General features: G+C 40.7%; 1 protein-coding gene across 6 annotated transcripts; it reads left to right on the top strand.

The window, feature by feature from the left end:
- The first annotated feature begins 517 nt into the window (after positions 1 to 517).
- On the top strand, positions 518 to 16,401 carry acer3 (alkaline ceramidase 3). 6 transcript variants are annotated; one of them, XM_069147092.1, is made up of 12 exons: positions 521 to 620; positions 1,242 to 1,295; positions 4,812 to 4,866; positions 5,021 to 5,073; positions 5,234 to 5,286; positions 5,517 to 5,598; positions 5,713 to 5,748; positions 7,497 to 7,555; positions 7,676 to 7,777; positions 12,578 to 12,682; positions 12,771 to 12,816; positions 12,945 to 16,401. In XM_069147092.1, the coding sequence occupies exons 1-12, from the start codon at positions 591 to 593 to the stop codon at positions 13,011 to 13,013; spliced, it is 744 nt and encodes a 247-aa protein (XP_069003193.1). In that variant the 5' UTR covers positions 521 to 590; the 3' UTR covers positions 13,014 to 16,401. The 6 variants fall into 6 exon arrangements, with proteins under 6 accessions (XP_069003191.1, XP_069003192.1, XP_069003197.1 ...); XM_069147093.1 differs by having other exon boundaries at positions 586 to 620; positions 4,756 to 4,866; XM_069147090.1 differs by lacking the exon at positions 1,242 to 1,295 and having other exon boundaries at positions 518 to 620; positions 4,756 to 4,866.
- Positions 16,402 to 21,320: the final 4,919 nt, after the last annotated feature.

Genomic DNA, 21,320 nt, shown 5'->3' with positions numbered 1-21,320 from the left:
TTTGGAATTCAACCAATTTATGTGGTAAAATTAACCCAGCATTGTAGTTAAAATAATCCAGCATTTGGATTCAACATTCAACCCGTCATGCTGGGGAAAATGAGCAATCTGTTGTGTTGGTTCAATATTTATCCATCAGTTGGGTTAAAAACTACCCAAATGTTTTTTTTTCCCGGCAGTTTCAGGGTGTACCATATGCAGACCACAGAGATTTCTTGGATACAGCAGGCTATAATTACCGGTCAAAAACGTAAAAAAAACCAAACAAACAAACTTGGTATACATTTAAATTCCAAACAGTTCATTGCTGCTTCCGTTTTTAGTTTTTGTATTAACTAATTCCTTCTTCGGAACGCAAAAAGGCTTTATTCCCTTAAATTGCTGCTTGCAGCTATAATAGCTGTAGCACGTGGTGTTTAGTGTAACTACATCATGCCGGAACAGGGATCACGGAGCGCTCGTTCTGTAATGGGACTACAAATCCGTTAGCACTCGCACAGTCTCCTCCTCTTCCATCATGGCTCCCTCGACAAACAGGCAAGGATACTGGGGGCGGCCGACTTCAACGCTCGACTGGTGTGAAGAAAATTATGTCGTATCTTTTTACATCGCGGAATTTTGTGAGTTAAATGGACCCGTATTTTTTTCTTTAAAACCTGTGGAATTTAGGTTTCATTTAAAGGAAGGTTTGGAAGAAGAGGGGGAGACCGGGAGGGGAAGGGGGGGGGGGTCACTGTGTACGCTCTGTCGCTCCTCAATAACGTAAACATGAGGTAGGATCAGCGGCTGTGAGAATACTGTTGTGGATTTCAGTATCGTGGTTCAGCTCAGCAAATAATAATTGTTCTGTATAAACTTAATTTGACCTCCTGTAGCCATAAATTAATCAGGAATAAGATCACGCTGTTTGCTGCTGAGATACAGTCAACCTGTTCTGTCTCGAGCTGATTTGCATACTTTCGTTTGCAGCGAGATAGACACACAACACAGTTTTACATTAATCCAAAGCCGACGTGAAACCCATTTTAATTTCAAGTTGGCTCAGAGATGTGCTCCTCCTTGTAACAAGTTTGTGTTAGTCCTTCACATGATCCACTCCGATTTTAGGTATGAGTGACTTCTTCCTTTCAGGGTGCTTCATTGCTTTGTGTAATGATAGAAATAATGGTCTCTCAGGAACCATTTTGTTAGATTTAAACTTTGTTTGTGTCGGACTGTTCTGAATGCGTCTGTGTCAGCAGGACCCGAAGCACAAAATGACATGGCAAAGACTTGGGCTATCACACATATCTAAGGTTAGTCCAAAGGGAATTCAAGCAGATTGGGTCAGAGTTTAGTTTTCATCTTTCTTTGTAATGTTATACACTTAATTTTATTGTTCTGAAATGGCCTACTGTAACCCTGCTGTATTCTTGGATTTCATTTCTAGACTTCGGCACTGGCCTTAATACTGAATATTATTTTGTTTGCACAAATGTGACTGACCAAGCTATCCATCTGGATAGTAATTTGTATGATATTTAAACTATTAATAGTAATAATAATAATAATAATGGCTGGAATGTTGCGTAGTTCCTGCAGCAAAGCAGCAGCTCCACAATGTTTTGTGTGTGCTTTTGTGAAATGTCTCAGCACCTGGTGTAAGCAGACACAAAGGGAGGACGTAAAGAGTCTCTTACACACAAGGGGACATCGCATTCGGATGTTTGCAATTGTCACTGAAATTTCTAAACAAAACATACACAATGCTGTAGTAGTGTTGGTATGTGTGCGTTTATTATCAGTAACCAAAGTCCACATATTTTTTAATGATTACTCCAAGGACTTGTGGAAACGCCTTGGCTTTTATCAGACACCTGCTGATAAAGGGGAAAGTGTCATGTTCACAGGTCTTAAACCTTTTTTCCTATGAGAGCTACTTTGACAAAATCCAAGAGCTGTGTCCAAAAACTACTCATGTTTAGGAACATTTATTCACGCAGCTGAGTTCCACCCAATACGTTCTTTTGACCCTATGAACCCTCGGCTATTTTCAGGGTTTTCACTACCTTCACTTTTAAGCTTGGTCATTATTAGGGGCTAGCCAGTCATGCCATGTCATTACCTAGTCATGCAGGTAACAGACTGGCTATAGGTTTGTGCTGCCTCCGACTCGTTTCCCACAGATGAAATTGGTCTTACTCACTGACTTACTCAGCTATATTTGCATTCTTCCATGTTACTACAGTGCATGCTTGTGTAATTGGGTAATTGTAGATACAAAAAATACCCCCCCTTCAATTAAAAATGTATATAAATGCATACAGAAAAAAGCCTGCACATGCTGTTGAATTTAAGATGTGATACAAAATGTGTGTGTTGAGTATCGTGGAAATGTTCACATAAAAGAAACTTTTTTACCTAGTTTGTGTGGAGCTCCTCTATGTGAATAAATGTAAACATGTAAACACAGACAGATTCACACATTATTTGCTGAACAAAATACAAAGTAAAATACATTATTATTTTCATTTTAATTGTTATATGACTAGCATGACTTTTTTTCACTTTAGCTCAACAATAATAAATATAGTAACTTTTATTAAAAAAGAAATTGGCAGAGTTCTATTAGTTTTGTGACATTGCTCTGAAACTCAATTCAGTGGCTGTTCCGTAAATAGTTTTCTAATAAATAATAAATTTAGCAATATTTGATCAACTTATATCAATTAAATGAAAAACGTCCCACCCACTTCCGGATCAAGCCCCGCCCCCTCCGAGCACAGATATGGATAGAGACAATTTAGTTGGTTTAATAAATACAGATACAGATAATGGTGTAATTGCTCATCCTTAGTTTGGGTGGAGCTCATCTATGTGAAAAATCATCCTCTGAGCGAGTGGCAGCACACATTCAAACACAGAGACCTGCCTGCGCTGACTGACAGCGATGGAGATAATAAACACAAGGTTGAAACACGAGTTTTTAATTACATGTGTTTATTTCATTTAATTAATGTATTCTTAGATGTTCTCTCATGATTATGTAAGTTGTAGCCATATAATTTCAGAACGGACTGGGGATCAAATTTGAAGCGATAAATTGGCTTACTGTTACGTAAGTACAACAGTACAAGGTGCTTCAGCCAATCACTGCTGTAGGTTGATATCAGTAAAAAAACACAATAAAATAGAATCTATATTGAATAATAAAACTAACAGGGAAAGCCAGAGGTCTGTCGGTCGCTGAACACTGCCCTCTGTCTCATCTCTTTAGAATTTTTTCTTTCTTTTTCTGCTTTAAGGATGCTTCATATCCAGGTCAATTCACAGACGTGTTATTCAACCATATAAAGTTTGTGCTGAGCCACTATTGAGAGCACAACGATTGTAAAAACAACAAGAGGGTAGATGTCCACAATGACACATCAGATGTGTTCACGTTTTCATGTTTATTTGCTGAAGGAAAACAGTTCTATAACTTAGTGAGTGTCACTCAGTAACGTTACAGCAAACACACTTCGATAGGAGGACAAGAAAACACAACTTTGGAAAAACTGGAAAATATATTGGCACATTTGAATTTCTTGGATCAATAACTCCTTAATTAAACGTTGAAACACAAACGTCTCATTCATACTGCACGGATGTAGGCTACAAACTAATTATTATCAAAGCTACCTGTCCTCCAGGCAGACTTAGTTTGTAAAAATAAGACTTTGCATAATTTAGGGGATTTTTTAATTGATAAATTACAAAATTTCTTAAATCTGTTTTAGTGTAGTGTCAAAATATCAATAATTTCCTCTTTTTTTTCCAATTAAAATTCCTCAAAATTATGCAACAGCACTTTTATTTTTCAATCGAAGAGTTGTTATTATAGCCAACAGGAAACCATTGATATGCATTGTGTGACACTAAAATTAAATTAAGGTATTTAATATTCCCCCCCCCCAAAATCCTCAAAATGAACAAAAAGCCCATATTTCTAAACGGTTGTTGTATAATTAACAGGAGACTATTGATGTGTGAAGTGATGTAAATCAATCCTTAGAAAAAAGTTCAGTTAAGCATGAAGATGTAAGGGTGATATGGGTCAAACAGAAAACTAATAGGTTGTAAGTCAAATCAAATTTGAATTTTGAGTGGTTGTGTTAATATCTGTTTTGTCAAATATCAATAGTTGTTGTTTTTATTTTACTTTTATTATGTTTGACAAAAGTTATTTCCCAAAATCCTTCGGAATATATGCTGTGGCAAGACAGTCTTTTCCCATCTCATTACTGTGCACACGTAATTTACAGTATGTGCGTAGGCCTCAATACAGATACAATGTATGCACAAAACCTGCTGCTACAACTGGGGAAAACACTGATATTGACTTGTCTTCTCATGCTGTTTAAGGTGTGTTTACATGAGTAAAATGGTCAGAAAATTTCAGTTCTGATCAGCTGAGAAACAAAATGCAAATGTTCCATTCCTCTGTTGACTTCTCTGTCAGATTTAGACAAATCAATAAAGTCATAGTCTTGTTTCATTCCAAACAATGATGTGTAATCATATTGGTTTACCTACCCTTATTTTACCACTGCAATCGTGGCAATAAGATGCCACTCATGTAGTTGTTACAATGATCACAACCTGTAAACAAGGCTGGGTCACTGAACACTCACTGTCGTGATGTCACCTCAACAAACAGCCATTCAAAGATGTTAAGATATCTTAAAGGTCCTGTTGTGTTGCTATGATTTCTTTTTGTTTTGTCTTTTTGAACAGGGAACACTGTTAGTAACCTGATTATGATTCTTCCTCCCATTTATGGGGCCATCCAGACATTTCGTGACGGCCTTGAGTTTCGTTATATCTGCTCATTCCTTGGACTCGCAGGTTAGTGTGTTGCCTCTCCATTAGCACTGAAGCAGGCTCATACATCTAACAGTTATTGAAAACAGCTTTTGCAGTCTTAATATGTTCTGCTGATGCCATTCTTAGTGCATATGTTATAATGTCTTTACTCTGTTCTTGACTCTTTTTCACCTAGCTGTCGGTGTTGGTTCCTGGTGCTTCCACATGACGCTGCTATATGAGATGCAGGTGGGCTAAGGGGTGGGGTTATATAGCTTCCTGGGAGTATCCATGTAATCTACACACCCAGGATTTGGCATTAGGGGCACTTGGATGTGAGGATGTCAGGTGAGGTTAGGTCTTTTGAACTTGTGATTTAACTGTGTTTTTTCTATTTTGTCATCTGCAGTTGCTGGACGAGTTGCCGATGATTTACAGTACATGTGTCTTTCTATACTGTCTGTAAGTCTGTCATCCTTTTGGATTTATTGTTGTTAAAGCACTCAATACAGACGATCACTGGCAAAAAGCTGAGTCACTGTGGCTTTTACATGAACTTGAGAATTCCTCACTGATAACTGGGTCCAGTTCACAAAAGTGCAGCATGTCATCTATTTTAGACTGTATTACTGTATGTTAAGAAACTGTTGATTAACTGGACTCGTGTTTTTCGTACACTTTCTTTATTACAGATATGAGTGCTTCAAGCAAAAGGACAGCATTGGTTTTTTTCCTATTGCATTATTATTAATCTTCAGCATCTCAGTCACTGTGGTGAGTATCAACATTCACTTTGACAGTCCTGACCATTTCCTTTGAGCCATACTTTAAATGAAGCATAACATCCATCATATACCCTTGACTAGTTTCTCTATTGATGTCATGTAGGTATACTTAGAGTGGAAGGAGCCAGTGTTTCACCAGGTAAGGGAATGCTATGCATCATGTTCACCTGGCTTATATTGCTAATTGTTTGCTATGAGGACTCAGTGTGCTAAGGTAATGTTTGGGGTTTGCCAACACATGTACACTCCATTTGGTGCATGCTGGTGGTTGAACATAAAGTAACCTTTCAAAGCAGGTATATTGAGTGTTCATTGAGGTGTATCATAAAAAAAAAGAATACTAAACCCCTATGCATCCCTCCAGATCAAAAATGCTTGATTTTGCAGCACGACTGTTTTTCTCTAAATCTGTGATATAATTTGTAGAGTTCCAGTCAGTTTTTTGTAATAAAATTGCATGATTACCAAAATTGCAAATCAAGGATAAGAAATTTCATTTTTATCTGATAAAGAGTATTATAAAATCACTTTCTATGATAATAAGCATTCTGCACATCACAGAAATATTTTACATAGTAACAACATTATAGAAAGAAACCCAACAATTCACATTAGAGTGACAGCTTTAAAAGGAAAAAAAACCTCCCAGAGTGGAAAGGAAAAACTCCCTTTTAACAGGAAGAAACTTCTGACAGAACCTGGCTCAGAGGTAGGCCGCTATCTTCCTCAATTGGTTGGAGGGGATTTCAAAATAGAATTCAAAGGCTAACCTCTGCTGTGAAGGTAAATAATATTAATTCAACACATAGGCCTACTGTCTGCACAAAAACAAAGTGCAGCATCTTCTAACAGGACGTGTGTATAAAACTAGGGGCCGAGCACCGATGGTGCGAAAGCCCTATTTTTATCCAAGGAATTATTATTAGGGCCTGAGCACCGATGGTGCTAAAGCTTAGTTTACAAAAAACAGTAAAACGTACACACAGAGTAGCTATGAACAGAAGGGAATATGGCTGCAGTACGTATTTACTGTGTACACAAGAGTCCATCGGAACGGTCCCCTGTTTGTTTATTCACGACAGCGGAACACAAAATGTGTGATAATCCCAGAGTTCATGAGTTATGAGGTGTTGGCTGATGGAAATACATTTTTCCGTTGGAGGTTAATCTAGTAAATTGTAATTTTAGTCATGTAGAATTTCTCTTCATAACTAAGATAATAGCCAACTTTAGAAAATGTTGATTTTCCACATAGCTTAAACTTTTCCCTCTGAGCCTTTGCATTTCCTGCACTATGTTACCTGCCTGTTAGTTTGCTCAATTGTTGTGTTGTTGTGGGACCTCTTTATACCGGCCTCTTTATGCCGTCCACTTTGCTGTTGCCCAGCAACGCCGTTTTTACAATTCAACCATTTGTACACCCAGCATATGGTAGACACGACTTCCAATGTTGTAACCACGAGCTCACGAGTTCCATTTGAATGCAGCAGACACATAAGGGCGGGAAGACTATTAAAAGCAGATGAGCACAATCAGGGCAAGGCAGGCAAACACAAAGGTGGTATACAACAGGAATCGGATTACTAAAAGGTGAAAAAACTAAAACGTGAGAGGAGCACGTTGGAAATACAGGTGATTCGCTGTAATGCTTGCTACACACAAGAAAGCCAAATTTCTATGACAGCTAACAACATGGAAACAGGCAGTGCGAGCATGCTATGTTAGCATTACTCTCATTGTATTGCTCAGGTCCAGTTGAGCAATTTAAAGACATCATTTGAGGTCTGGTGACCTGTTGAAAAATGTTTAAATAGCTCACAATTTGGTCTGCCTCTACCCGCAAGTTTTGCAGTGTTTCAAACCCAAATACCTGCCTCTTTTTTGCAGGTCATGTATGGTGCTCTAGTAGCTTGCCTAGTGATGCGATCTATCTTCATTGTAACATGGTAAGTTAACCGAGAGGACCATTAAAGATTACCATGTAAAATAAGCTAATTTTAATTATTGGACAATAGTAACGATATTCTGATGGTGGTTCGTTTGTTGATTTTGTTTTCTGATTTCAGGGTGTACCCATTTCTCAGGCCGCTGTGTTACACCTCCTTAGGTATCTTTATGTTAGGCTTCCTTCTGTGGAACATTGACAATATATTTTGTGACTCATTAAGGTGAGTGGTTGAAGTTAGTACGAAGGGTTTTGTTATGCATCAATGTCCTTAATTGTGGATTTCTAAAAACAAAATGAAATTTCTTCCTTTTAACAACTTGATTGTGGAAAATGATGATGTAAAAAATGTATGTTAATGTTATGTTTTTCATCTCTGGTCAGACAAACTCGAAGTAAAATCAGTACCTGGAAATCATCATCAACTGTGATAAAACCAATGTAGTTTCAAACAGTTTCTCTAATAAAAAAATATAAAGTAATGAAGCTTTAGACCAAGGTCTCCAACATGCTGCCGCTTCTGAGTAGCTTGCTGAAGGTTCGAACAATATGTCGTGTTTCATAGACTTACTTGGGTGGGCCTCCCAAGTATATTTGGCAATCCATTTCAGTATTTTTTATTTATACATTTTTTTAAACCTGTCTGAGAATGACAATGCGATCGATCAACAAGTGAACAATCTCCCCTCACTCTCCCTCCCCTGTGTATGTTCTACACTGTGTAAGTGTAGCGGAGGGGGGGACAGGCTGGGTTGAGCTCCACCCCTTGTGAAACACACAGAAATCAGAGGGCTGAAACCAACGTGACCGTCAACGCCTGCAAAACACAGCAGAGACTCTCATACTGAGCTGAAAAGAAATGGGTGCTCATAAATTATGTCAATAACTTAAATACAATAATTTTGTCTGGACCGCAACAGTGGGGCTAGAGCAATAAAGTGAGTGTCTGTCACTGAGTAAGTGAGAAATCAATGTTACACCGCTAATCGGCTGAATGCCGCAACTTTTCATATTAACAGCCCTCCAGTTTCTTGCAGGGTTCAGCCATATACTAGGTTTTGACCAAGACAAGTGTTTTTTTGGGAGGGGCAGGGGGAAACACTGAATTTTCGCAGTTAAATCTTATATTAGAACTCTTTATTTGACACTGTTCAAAACAGTTTGGCCACATACTAGTCGCGTGCACTGCAGTAGGCATGTTACTAAACATGAGTAGCTCTCGTACACTTCGATTTTGTCAAAGTAGCTGTCAGAGGACAAAAGGTTGGAGACCCCTGCTGTAGACAATATATTACCATCCTCTTGTGAAAACTAGTATTTTAGGAGATAAAAAAAAAAATTGTTTAATAACTGAAGATTACATTACATTACATTTCATTTAGCTGACGCTTTTATCCAAAGCGACTTACAATAAGTGCATTTCAACCACGAGGGTACAAAACCCAGAACAACAAGAATCAAGAAAATACAATTTCTTCAAGAAAGCCAAACTACAAAGTGCTATCAGTAAGTGCCATTTTAAGCGCTACTAAAGTTCAACTATTCAAGGTAAAGTCGGAGGAGGTGTGTTTTTAGTTTGCGGCGGAAGATGTACAGAGTTTCCGCTGTCCTGATGTCGGTGGGGAGCTCATTTCACCATTTAGGAGTCAGGACAGCAAACAGTCGTGATTTTGTAGAGTGTTTAGCTCACAGTGAGGGAGCAACAAGCCGATTGGTAGAAGCAGAGTGGAGGGAGCGGGCTGGGATGTAGGGTTGGACCATGTCCTGGACATAGACTGGACCCGATCTGTTCGCAGCACGGCACGCAAGTACCAATGTTTGGAAACGGATGCGGGCAGCTACTGGTAACCAGTGAAGGGAGCAGAGGAGCGGAGTAGTGTGAGTAAATTTTGGGAGGTTGAAGACCAGTCGAGCTGCTGCCTTCTGGATGAGCTGCAGAGGTCGGATGGCACTAACAGGTAGACCTGCCAGGGGGGAGTTACAGTAGTCTAGGCGTGAGATGACCAGAGCCTGGACCAGAACTTGGACCAGAGCCTGGACCAGAACCTGTGCCGCCTTCTGAGGCGAAGAGGACGTATTCTCCTGATGTTGTGCAGTGATGTTGGCAGTAAGAGAGAGTTGACTGTTGAGTGTCACGCCGAGGTTCCTAGCAGTCAGGGTCAGGGATAACGCAGAGTTGTCCAAGGTAGTAGTCAGGGAGAGTCTTTCCCTGGAAGGAAGCGCAGTTCGGTCTTGTCGAGGTTGATTTTCAGGTGGTGTGAGGACATCCACTGAGAGATGTCAGTCAGACAGGCAGCGATTCGTGCGGCTACCTGTGTTTCAGATCGGGGAAAAGAGAGGATCAGTTGGGTGTCATCAGCATAGCTGTGGTAGGAAAAGCCATGCGAGTGAATGACCGAGCTGAGAGAGTTGGTGTACAGAGAGAAGAGGATGGACCCCAGTAGTGAGAGGACAAGGTTCAGACACCAATCCTCTCCAAGTTACCCGGTAGGTGCGGTCGTTGAGGTAGGATGAGAACAGGGAGAGAGCAGAGCCTGAGACACCGAGGTCCTGAAGGGAGGAAATAAGGATCTAGTGGTTCACTGTGTCAAATGCAGCAGAAAGGTCAAGAAGGATCAGGACAGAGGAGAGAGAGGCTGCTCTAGCAGTGTGAAGTTGCTCAGAGACAGCAAGGAGGGCCGTCTCTGTTGAGTGGCCTGCCTTGAAACCAGACTGGTGGTCAAGAAGGTTATTATGGTGAAGATAGGAGGAGAGTTGATTGAAGATAGCTCGTTCGAGAGTTTTGGAAAGAAAGGGAAGAAGAGATATGGGCCTGTAGTTGTTTACTTCAGCTGGGTTGAGGATGGGTTTCTTCAGGAGAGGGTTCACTCTCGCCTCCTTCAGAGAGTTTGGGAAACAGCCAGTTGACAGGGAAGTGTTAATAAGATGGGTGAGAAAAGGAAGAAGGTCAGGAGCAATAGACTGGAGAATGTGAGATGGGATGGGGTCAAGAGGGCAGGTGGTTGGGCGGGCAGAGGTTACCAAGGTAAGAACTTGATTGGGAGACGGGGTGAAAGAGGAAAGCGCAGGGGATGAATATGAAGATGGTGGAAATGTAGTTACAGAAGCTGGGTTTGAAAATGAGGAGCGTATGTCATCAATCTTTTTAGTAAAGTAGTTGACAAAGTGGCTTGGTAGAAGGGTGGAAGGAGGAGGGGGGGGTCAAGGAGGTTGGAAAAGATGGAGAATAGCTTTTTGGGATTGTAAAATGTGGATTGAATTCTGGTTCGGTAGAAGGAGCTTTTGGCTGCAGAGATAGAGGCAGAGAAAGAGGAGATGAGGGATTGATAGGTGAGCAGGTCGTCAGGGTGGTTAGATTTTCTCCATTTCCTTTCTGCTGCTCTCATAGTGGCTCTCTCAGCATGCACCGGGTTAGACAACCACGGAGCTGGGGAGGACTTGCGGGCCTGTCGTAATGTAAGAGGACAGAGGGAATCAAGAGAGGAAGACAGAGTAGAAAGGAGAGTGTCTGTGGCCGAGTTAGGGTGCATGAGTGAGAAAGAGTCAGTTGAAGGGAGGGCAGATAAAACAGAAGAGGCCAGAGAGGAGGGAGAGGGAGCGAATGTTGCGATGGACAGGTACAGAGTCAGTTGATGTGGGAGGGTTGTCAGTTTGAGGGAGGGAGAGAGTAAGAGATAAAGAAGTGGTCAGAGACATGAAGTGGAGTTACAGTGAGGTTAGATGTGGAGCAGTTTCTGGTGAAAATATAGTCCAGGTGGTTACCGGCTTTGTGAGTAGGAGGGGAAGGACTGAGTGAGAGAGCAAAGGAAGACAGTAAAAGCAAAAGATCAGATGACTTCTCAGTCTGGATATTAAAGTCACCCAGAAGGACAAGTGGAGGGCCATTTTCTGGGAAGTTTGACAGGAGGATGTCTAATTCATCCAAGAAATCTCCCAAAGGACCTGGAGGACGGTAGAGAACAACAATGTTTAATTGTACCAGATGAGAAACTGTCACAGCATGAAACTCAAAAGACAGTGGGGTAGGAAGTGGAAGTGGGTAAAGAGAAAAGCTCCATTTGGGGGAGATGAGTAAACCTGTACCACCACTCCTACCAGTGGGTCTGGGTGTGTGGCTGAAGGAGAGGGCAGAGGAGAGAGCAGCAGGGGTGGACGTGTTGTCCGGTGTGATCCAGGTCTCAGTGAGAGCAAGGAAGTCAAGTGATTGCTGGATAGCAAAGCCAGAGATGAAGTCTGTCTTGCGGGTAGCTGACTGGTAGTTCCAGAGTCGTCCTGTGACGAGGTGTTGGGTATGAGTGGAACGGGTGGGATAGATAACAGGAAAGGTTACGGTGTTGGTGTGAACGAGTGTGAGTCCTATAGTATCTACGAGTAGATATACGCACAGGTACGGAAAGTACACACATACTCAGATGGCAGTAGTTATACTCAGCGTCCCCCGGAGACTCCAACGAAAGACTCCTTTGTCTTTATCCTCCGAGTCTTCCTACGACGAGCCCTCGCTGACGCTTCAAACACTTCCTGGTTTTACAACAGGGTTGACTACAGCTGGTCAGACCACACCCCCTGCTCGTTAGGCCTCCCGTCACCAGGTGTTACAAATGGGCGGCAATAGGAACTCACCACTGATTACTAAACAAAGAAAACTTTCAGACAGTCTCTAGATTTTGTCCCAACTTGTCCCGGACAAGTCTTTTTACCTCGAACGGTAGAAAGTCAAATACAACTTAGTCTTTAATAGAATTGGAAATAAAAGACCAGCAGTTTAACTCTGAACTTGTTCTGTATGACTCACAGTTACTTGAGTGAAAACAAGAATCCAATCACAAACAATTCCAGCTACCAAAAAACATACAAGCTTTAGCAGTCAAGATAGCCTAAAACAGCAGATGCAATAATAAACTTTAGCAGAGAAGCGTATTTAAAGATTATACTTTGCCTTAGTTCAAGTGATCCAGCTGTATATAGTCCTCCAAAAGTCAAAAATGCAAGATGTTTAGTCAACATTTTCCTTACATTTCAGAGCCAGTAGACAAACACTGCCCCTTGGTGTTGGAGTTGTAACACAGTTCCACGCCTGGTGGCACATCTTTACAGGTCTGGGATCCTACCTGCACATACTTCTCAGGTAACTTCTTATTTCTGCCATTTACATTACAACAATTATGATAAGTACAGTTTACGTACATTATAATAAAATGCTCATTTTATTTTAGCTTGCAGATTAGGTCAACCTACCTCAGGTACAGACCAAAAGTAAAGGTATGTCTATCTCTTTGTCTATATTATCACTTTTATTTAATATCATTCATTTATTCATCGTGATTACATATATTTGACATCTAAGCCATAACCTATTGCCATATCCTAACTTCAGTTTCTGTGTGGAGTCTGGCCCACATTTCACATTGAACCACAAAAGACGAACTGAAATACAGGAATGGGGACCAAGTGAATGATGGTGACTGCCAAATCCAGACACCATCTGCACAGTGACCTGCCAATGCCCCCCTGCCACTGCCTTTGCTGGGAACCCTGGCCACTGTCAGGGGTCATGTAGATCCTAAGGAACCATCCCAGGGACCCTTTGATTCTGCATTGTAGTGAATTACTAAGTGCAGTATGGTACTGAATACGCTCTAAAAAAAAAAAATCAAAGAACTTTTCCATCAATCATAATTTATTAGACAAGCTTTTCTGTAACTTTTATTAAAGTGTAGCTGTCTTATTTGATCATTCATTTTCAGTGCAATGGATGAATGTTGTGTGAGCCGCTGCTGTGGCAAATTTTCAAGAGGTTAAGGATGTTAGCCTGATTTGGGTTGAATACAGTATAAACTATTGCCTATTAGTAATTTACAAGCCAAGAATGGTCTACCTACAACATTGTTCTATCATGTCCCTTTTTAAGAAGCATCATTGTGTTTTTAAATGTGCTTGCTACAAATATGACAGTAACTGCCAGCAAGAAAGTGAAATTGATGCTGTATCAATGAAGCGCAGCTGCTTTGACTTGATTCATTTGCTTGGCCACCAGCTTACGTTGTACTTGTTATGTAAAATGTCTGCATCAAAACATGCTACAAATAGAATTATTGCTTTTTTAATCTCAATCATTTTTGTTGCCAAAGCTAAACTGGGATTTGAATCAGTTAAATAATGGGTGACATATTGGTTTACCTCACTATATACAAGCAAGACATCACGAGACTGCCTTTTAGTTGTTTTGTACTTTTTCTCATTTACACAGAACTAGTTGAACCACTTTCTACATCTCAAGTTTCTGTGGACAGACAAGGCTTTCACAATTGATAAAGTGATACTCCAAGTAATGTGTGTTCTATGAAGCTCTATAATTCTATAGCCACCCTTTAAAGCCCAAAGGAAATAGGACTAGGGACTGTGTAAATGTGAAGAAACACCTTTATTGAAATTTGATCAGTAACTGAAGTCCCTGATCAGGCATAAATAGTATAAGCATGCAGGGACATCACCTGCAATGCCCATCAACTATCTCCAGCTGTTATTAGGCGTAAGATCATCAGGCCGATGTGGGCTGGCACGTAGGGGGATGTACGTGCTGGCCTATAGTAAAGCCAGCAAACAGTTTGTTAAAGAAAAAAATGTCAGAACTGTGATTGTTAAATTCAATCAAAGGACCAAGCGAAAGATGGGATGTCTGAATGATTGTATCCTTATGAATAACCGGAAATGCAGTACCAGACCCTTTTAATCTCTGGCTTCATTACACAAAATCACCTCAGAATCCATTGTCATGCTAGAACAAAGACGTAGTCCTCAATAATTTTGAGAAAAAGTTTTGAAATCTATAATTTTGAAAGTTTTTAAGACTTAAACATCTCCCACAACACTTCTACCTTTTATTTGACACGGACTGATAAGATCTCTTTTGATTACATTTAATTTATCTGACACTTTTATCCAAAGTGACTTACAATAAGTGCATTTCAACCAAATTTTTTATGAACTTATTAATGCAATGGCATCAAGTTCAAGAGTCAAAGGCACACACTTTTAAAAAGAATACGTCAATGAAGCAGTTTGTGATAAACCCACTAGGTGGCATAACTTTCCAGCTTATTTCAGACATTCCCAAGCATGCCATAGTGCATTTGAAAAAAGACTACCTAAAAACTGTTGACCTCTAGCGATCTTTGCCTTGGTTTTCAGGTACTGGATTTGTGTTGTGAAATGAAGAGCTTTTTATTTACAATGTTAGTTTGGTTACTGTGGAACGGTGGATGTGTAACAGTAAAAATAGGACCTGGAGGTTGAAGTAACTGGTAAACTGGGGAATGTACAACATTATAGTCATATAGAGATATTTGTGTGGCCTCTAGAACTGTTGTGTGCTGGATTGTTTCCTGAGACAACACGTAATACATTCATTTTTCATGATGCATAAATGCTGTTCATCAACTCATGCTTGTGTATAATGAGTGAATGAACTAGGTGTAACATACAACGTATTGACGTATTTGCATTGTCCAGATGTCTGTCAAACATGCACTGTATAGTATTATTTTGAAATGGACCTGGAACTTGAAGTAACTGGTGAACTGGAAAATGCACAACATATGGTCATATAGAGATTTTTGTGTGGCCTCTAGAACTGTTGTGTGCTGAATTGTTTCCTGAGACAACTCACATACATTTTTTAGTATACATAAGTGCTGTGTCACCAACCTATGCTTGTGTATAATGACTGAATGAACTCAGTGTCACATTCATAAGCACAATGTATTTAAGGGTTTGCATTGTCCAGATGTCTATCAAACATTCACTGTCTGTAATTGCTGCTCATCAGTGGAGGTGAGCAGGTGTCAAAGACAGTGCCTTATTGTTATCCTGGCAGTTTATTCCAAGTGGCCTTGATGTACATGATAAACCTACCAAGTTTTCCAGTGGACCTCTTCCCTGACTATTAGCAGTGAAAGCATCAGGGGGATAAACAAAAACAGCTTCTATTGCAAAGTCTGTGCCTGATCCTTTGCCCTTCCATTCATTTCATGTGTCCAGCAATTAGGTTCTACTGTTGTTAACTGTAAGTGATTAAGCTACATGTGTTGAAGTCAGAAGAGCAAATTCTGCCGACATGTTGTGGACTTAGATTATGTGTCAGTCTTCTATGATGTCCTGTATTGTCAAATAAAAGAAAATGCGTCAAACCCATGTGTCTACAGATCAACAATATTCTCTTATTGCGAAAGATATGCAGCCATTTGAAGATGACATCAACAACCATCATAATATATGACTCATGGGTTTGTGCATCTTATCAGAAATAATGTTGTTAGGGTATTGGACTGATTTAACAACCTGAGGGTGTAGCAATAATTTTGTAGTTTTAACACTGACATATTTCTGTACATTTACACTATTGGGAAATTCACAATACTGAGAAGTTCTGCCTTTAAAGAAAGTTGTAGTAAATATACTAAGTGGAACCTCCTAAAATCAAATGGTTATATGTGACAGTGTCCTGGCCAAATAACTACATGTTGTTCCTCACAGTCCCTATATTGTCACAAGATAAGAAATAAAATAGAAGTAAAACAAAAAAAAATTACAAAAACAAACTAAAGGTCAAAATCCAAACCTTTTCTTTTGGAAATCGAATAGAAAAAAAAAAGTTGGGACACTGTGTTAAATGTAAATAAAGACAGAATGCAATGATTTGAAAATCATGTACCTATATTTAATTGAAAATAGACCAAAGACAACATATTAAATGTTGAAACCGAGAAAATGTATTATTATATAGAAATATGCTCATTCTGAATTTGATGCCAGCAACATGTTTCAATAAAGTTGGGTTGGAAGCATGTTTACCACTGTTGCATTGGCTCTTTTTTTAAACACTATGTAAACGCTCGGGATCTGAGGAAACCAGTTGCTGGAGATTTGAAAAAGAAATGCTGTCCCTTTCTTGCCTGATACAGAATTTTAACCTATCAACAGTTAGGGCTCTCCTTTGTCATATTTTTGATTTCATGATTTGCTGAATGTTTTCAGTAGGTGATAGGTCTGGACTGCAGGCAAGCAGGCAGGCCAGTTTAGCACCAGGACTCTTCTATTATAGAGCTAACCTTGTTTACAGACAATGGTTTCCGATATGTTTCTGAGGCCATGCAGTGATTTTCCAGCTGTTCTTATTGAATCAACACCTCACAACTTCAGTTTCATGAGTAAAATAAGAGTGCATAAGAAAGGAGGTGGAGTTGATATTTTATTTAATGATTCTCTTCAATGCAAGCAGATGTCCTATGGTCATTTTACTTATTTTGAATATGTGGCTCTGAATTCCTCTCCGGCTTTATTCCTCAACATTTACATACCACCTAAATACTGTGCAACCTTCTTTGATGACTTTGCTGAACCGTTTTATACTCTGTTGATTTTGACTTGATTTTTGGTTATTGTTGGCGATTTTAATATCCATGTTTATAATCCCCAGGACATACGGTCTATAGAACTATGTGGTGTCCTTAATAACTATGGTCTGACTCAGCATGTGACAAGGCCCACTCACAACAGAGGGCACACTCTAGACCTAATCATCACCAAAGGTCTAAACATTTTCAAGGCTGCTGTGACTGATGTTGCACTCTCCGATCATTTCTGTTTTCTTTGAATGTGCTTTCTCTTTGCACACAAATGTTCAAACCAAGGTAGAGACAAAGTGTTACATCTCTGAAAACGCCAGTGAACTATTTATTCAGGGGTTCGAACCACACCAGCACTCTCTTACATCTCAGTCAATTAACTTGTAGATGGCTTAAATTCTAAAGTTAAAAATGTTATTGATGATGCCACAGCATCCACTAAAATGAAGGTTGTGTCTGGCAAGCAAAGACCTCTTTGGAGTAATGCTACGCTGGTCAGAATAAAGAAAAGAGTGTCGAAAAACAAATCTCCAGGTTCACTGTGACATCTATAAAGAGAGACCTCGCATTTATAATTTAGAACTGAGAAAGACAAAGCAGTACTTCTTCTCTGACATCATTACCAAAAACAATAACAATGCATGTGCCTTAATTGCTACTGTCAACAGGTAACAAACCTCCCAGTGTCAGTCGGAGCTGAATTCCAATCCACCTGGGACTGCAAAGAATTTGCCTCCTTTTTCACTGAAAGAATTCAGAAAATTAGACAAGCAGTCAGTGCTTCCATACCAAGCATGGGATTTGTGTTGTCCCGTGTCTACATAATACCTACTCCAATATCATGGCACAATTTCATCCGATCAACCAAAGAAGCCTGGAAGACATTATACAACATCTGAAGTCCTCCTCCTGCTTGGATATTCTACCAATACCCTTTTTCAAAGAACTTCCAACTGCATGGCCCATTGTAAACACATCCCTTCTTTCAGGTGTCTTCCCACAAGGCCCTAAAAACTGCAGTTATTAAACCACTCCTAAAGAAGGCCAATTTAGACACCTCAATTATGGACCAATATCAAGCCTCCCACTTTTAAGTAAAATAATTGAAAAAACTGTTTGTCAACAGCTGAACAACTTCTGTAAATAACTGTTTTGAACAGCTCTTGTTAAGGTCTTTGACGACATCCACTTAAACACAGACAGTGGCCGAATTTCATTTTTAGTATTACTGGTGCTGCAATCGACATGGTTGACCATGACATACTACTAGACAGACTAGAAAACTGGGTGGGACAGCACTAAATTGGTTTGAATCTTACTTAAAGGACTGAAAATACTTTGTGTCTATAGCTAATTACATATTAGAGTGGACAAAAATTACATATGGTGTTCCCCAAGGTTCAATTCTGGGGCCTATTCTGTTCAACATCTACATGCTTTCACTAACAAAGATTATGGAAAACAACAAATGATAATATAATTGTGCAGATGACACACATTTACATAACTATATTGCCATTGTACTATAATCCCCTACAAGGGTCGGGTAAAGGCATTAAACAAATCAGCAATTGGATGTGCCAGAAATTTCTTCAATTAAACAATGATAAAACAGAAGTAATTACTTTTGGTGCCAAGGAAGAACAATCGAAAGTCAGTGCTCAGCTTCAAATCACTGATGTTAAAAACCACAAACCAAGCCAGAAATCTAGGTGTAGTCATGGATTCAAAATGGAATTTGAACAGCCATATCAACATAATTACAAAGTCAGCCGACTATCACCTGAAGAATATATCAAGAATTAGAGGATTTATGTCTCAACAGGATTTGGAAAAACTTGTCCATGCATTTATCTTTAGTAGACTTGGCTACTGTAATGGTGTGTTTACAGGTATCCCTAAAAATTCTATCAGACCGCTGCAGCTGATTCAGAACGCTGCAGCTTGAGCCCTCACTAAGATTTCAACTTCATCTTTAATGTCAATCACCATATGTACAAAACATACAGAGGGATCAAAATATTGTTTCTCACAGTCCCACGGTGTGTAAAATAAAAAGCTAAAACAAGAGAAGTATAAATATGTAAGAATAAAAACATACCACAGTGATGCTTAACTGCAGTATATATAAGTACAATGTAGTGCAAATACGGGTATATAATTCAAAAGTTCAGACTTTATTGGGCAAGGGGGAGAGAAGGGAGATAGTTCAGCATCCTGACAGCCTCATGGGCAAAGCTGTTCCTCAGTCTGGAGGAGCTGCACGGAGGCTGCGGTACTTCCTCCCAGAAGGCAGGAGGCTGAAGAGGCTGTGAGGGACGGGTTGATTCTCCCACGATGCTGACTGCTTTGTGGGTAAGGCGGGTGTTGTTGATGTCCAGGAGGGAGGGCAGTGCGGAACCAATGATCCTACCAGCTACTTTCACTATGCGCCCGGAGGCGGTGCAGCTCCTGCACCACACAGTGATGAAGCTGATCAGGATGCTCTTGATGGGTGCTGGGGCTCCTGCTTTCTTTAATTTGCGGAGCAAGTAGAGGTGCTGCTGGGCTTTCTTGGTCAGTGATGCAGTGTTGTTTGTCCTGGAGAGGTCCTCGTGATGTGCACACGCAGAAATTTGGTGCTGCTTGACCGCTCCACAACAGAACTGCTGATGGTCAGAGGGGGGTGTTGGGTGAGGGTTCTCCTGAAGTTGATAACAATCTTCTTTGTTTTTATCACGTTGAGGGAGAGATTGTTATCCCTCCACCACATGGCCAGTCGGTTCACCTCATTCCTATAGTTTGCCTCATCGTTGTTGCAGATGACACCCACCACAGATGTTTCATCCGCAAACTTGCAGCTACGATGTGATCGGTGCTGTGGAGTGGTGCACAGTCATGAGTTAGAAGGGTTAAGAGCAGGGGGCTGAGCACATATCCTTGGGGAGCCCCCGTGCTCAGTCTGATGGTTCCTGATGTATTGTTGCCAACCCGTACTGCCTGTGGTCCCAGTGAGAAAGTCCAGCAACCAATTACAGAGACAAGAGCTCAGGCCCAGGCAGTCCAGGTTCCATGTTAACTGCTGAGGGATGATGGTGTTGAATGCTGAACTAAAGTCTATGAACAACATTCTCACGTAGGAGTCACTAGTGTCCAGGTGGGTGAGGGCTGAGGAGACTGCATGCTCGGTGGACCAGTTGGCTCGATATTCAAGTTGATATGGGTCCGGAGAGGGAGGCTGGGTGGATTTTATTTGCTGCATGACCATTCTTTCAAAGCACTTCATGATGGTGGAGGACAGTGCAGTCCTTAAAGCAGGATGGGGGTGACTTCTTCGGCACAGGTATGATGGTGATGGCTTTGAAGCACGTGGGGACAACAGCCTGGCTCAGAGAGGTGTTAAAGATGTCTGTCAGGACATCCTTGAGCTCCTCTGCACATTCTTTCAGCACACGACCAGGTAGGTTGTCAGGACCAGCTGCCTTGCGAACGTTGATCTTGAAGAGTGTGCTCTTCATGCTGGCTGGAGAAAGGCACACAACCTGGTTGTCAGGAGGGTGGGGGCGTGACCTTCTGTGTAGCAATGTTGTTTTGTGCATCAAACAACAAAAGATCAAGAAACTGGATCACGTCGCTCCAGTTCTGAAGTCTTCACACTGGCTTCCTGTCGTACAAAGAATCAACTTTAAAATCCTACTGTTGGTTTATAAAACACTGAATAATGTAGGGGCAAAAAACATTTCTGATCTGCTGCTACCTTATGAACCATAGATCTATCTATTATCTATCTATGGACCTGGTTTTGGTTGACTTCCAGTGAGCGATTCAAGATGACGATGTAGATAGAAAAGTGTCCTGGTCAAATTAAGAAAAAAAGACCCCACCAACGCAAGAGAGCAGCTGTTAAAAAACTAAAATGATCCGGAATGAGTGGGACTAGAAGCAGGAAAGCGGCAATGAGAAAAAGCAAGAACAGCATACGCTTCCAGACACCATACCCTGCCAAGATGAGGATCCACTGGGGAAACGGCCCCTGCATTTACAACAACGCCACCGAAGCAGCCGAGGACATGAGGAGGAGAGGCTACTCCCTGGACCTGTCGCAGACGCCCGACACCAGCTGGCACCAGAAACTCACACAAGGCGCTCACTGGAGCAGAAAGACCGGTAATTGCACCGGTCGGGTCCGCGAGAGGGTCAAAGATTACCAACGCCAATAAGTATGAACAATATACTACCAGGATTCATCAGGTAAGGATGGACTAATTTCACACACCGCTAAAGAGGTATTAAAAATGTTAAAATACTTCCCAGCCGGTAACATGCCCAAAGACGTAGACACACACATAATTTGTATACCCCCCTCTGTATTGATAATAA

The sequence above is a fragment of the Embiotoca jacksoni genome, unplaced genomic scaffold (genome assembly GCF_022577435.1).
Source record: "Embiotoca jacksoni isolate LCO1_2020_lvr unplaced genomic scaffold, fEmbJac1.0.p SCAF_13, whole genome shotgun sequence".
In the NCBI taxonomy this organism is placed as follows: domain Eukaryota; kingdom Metazoa; phylum Chordata; class Actinopteri; family Embiotocidae; genus Embiotoca; species Embiotoca jacksoni.
The sequence above is the reverse complement of the archived record's forward strand: the minus strand, read 5'-3'. Positions and strand labels throughout refer to the sequence as shown.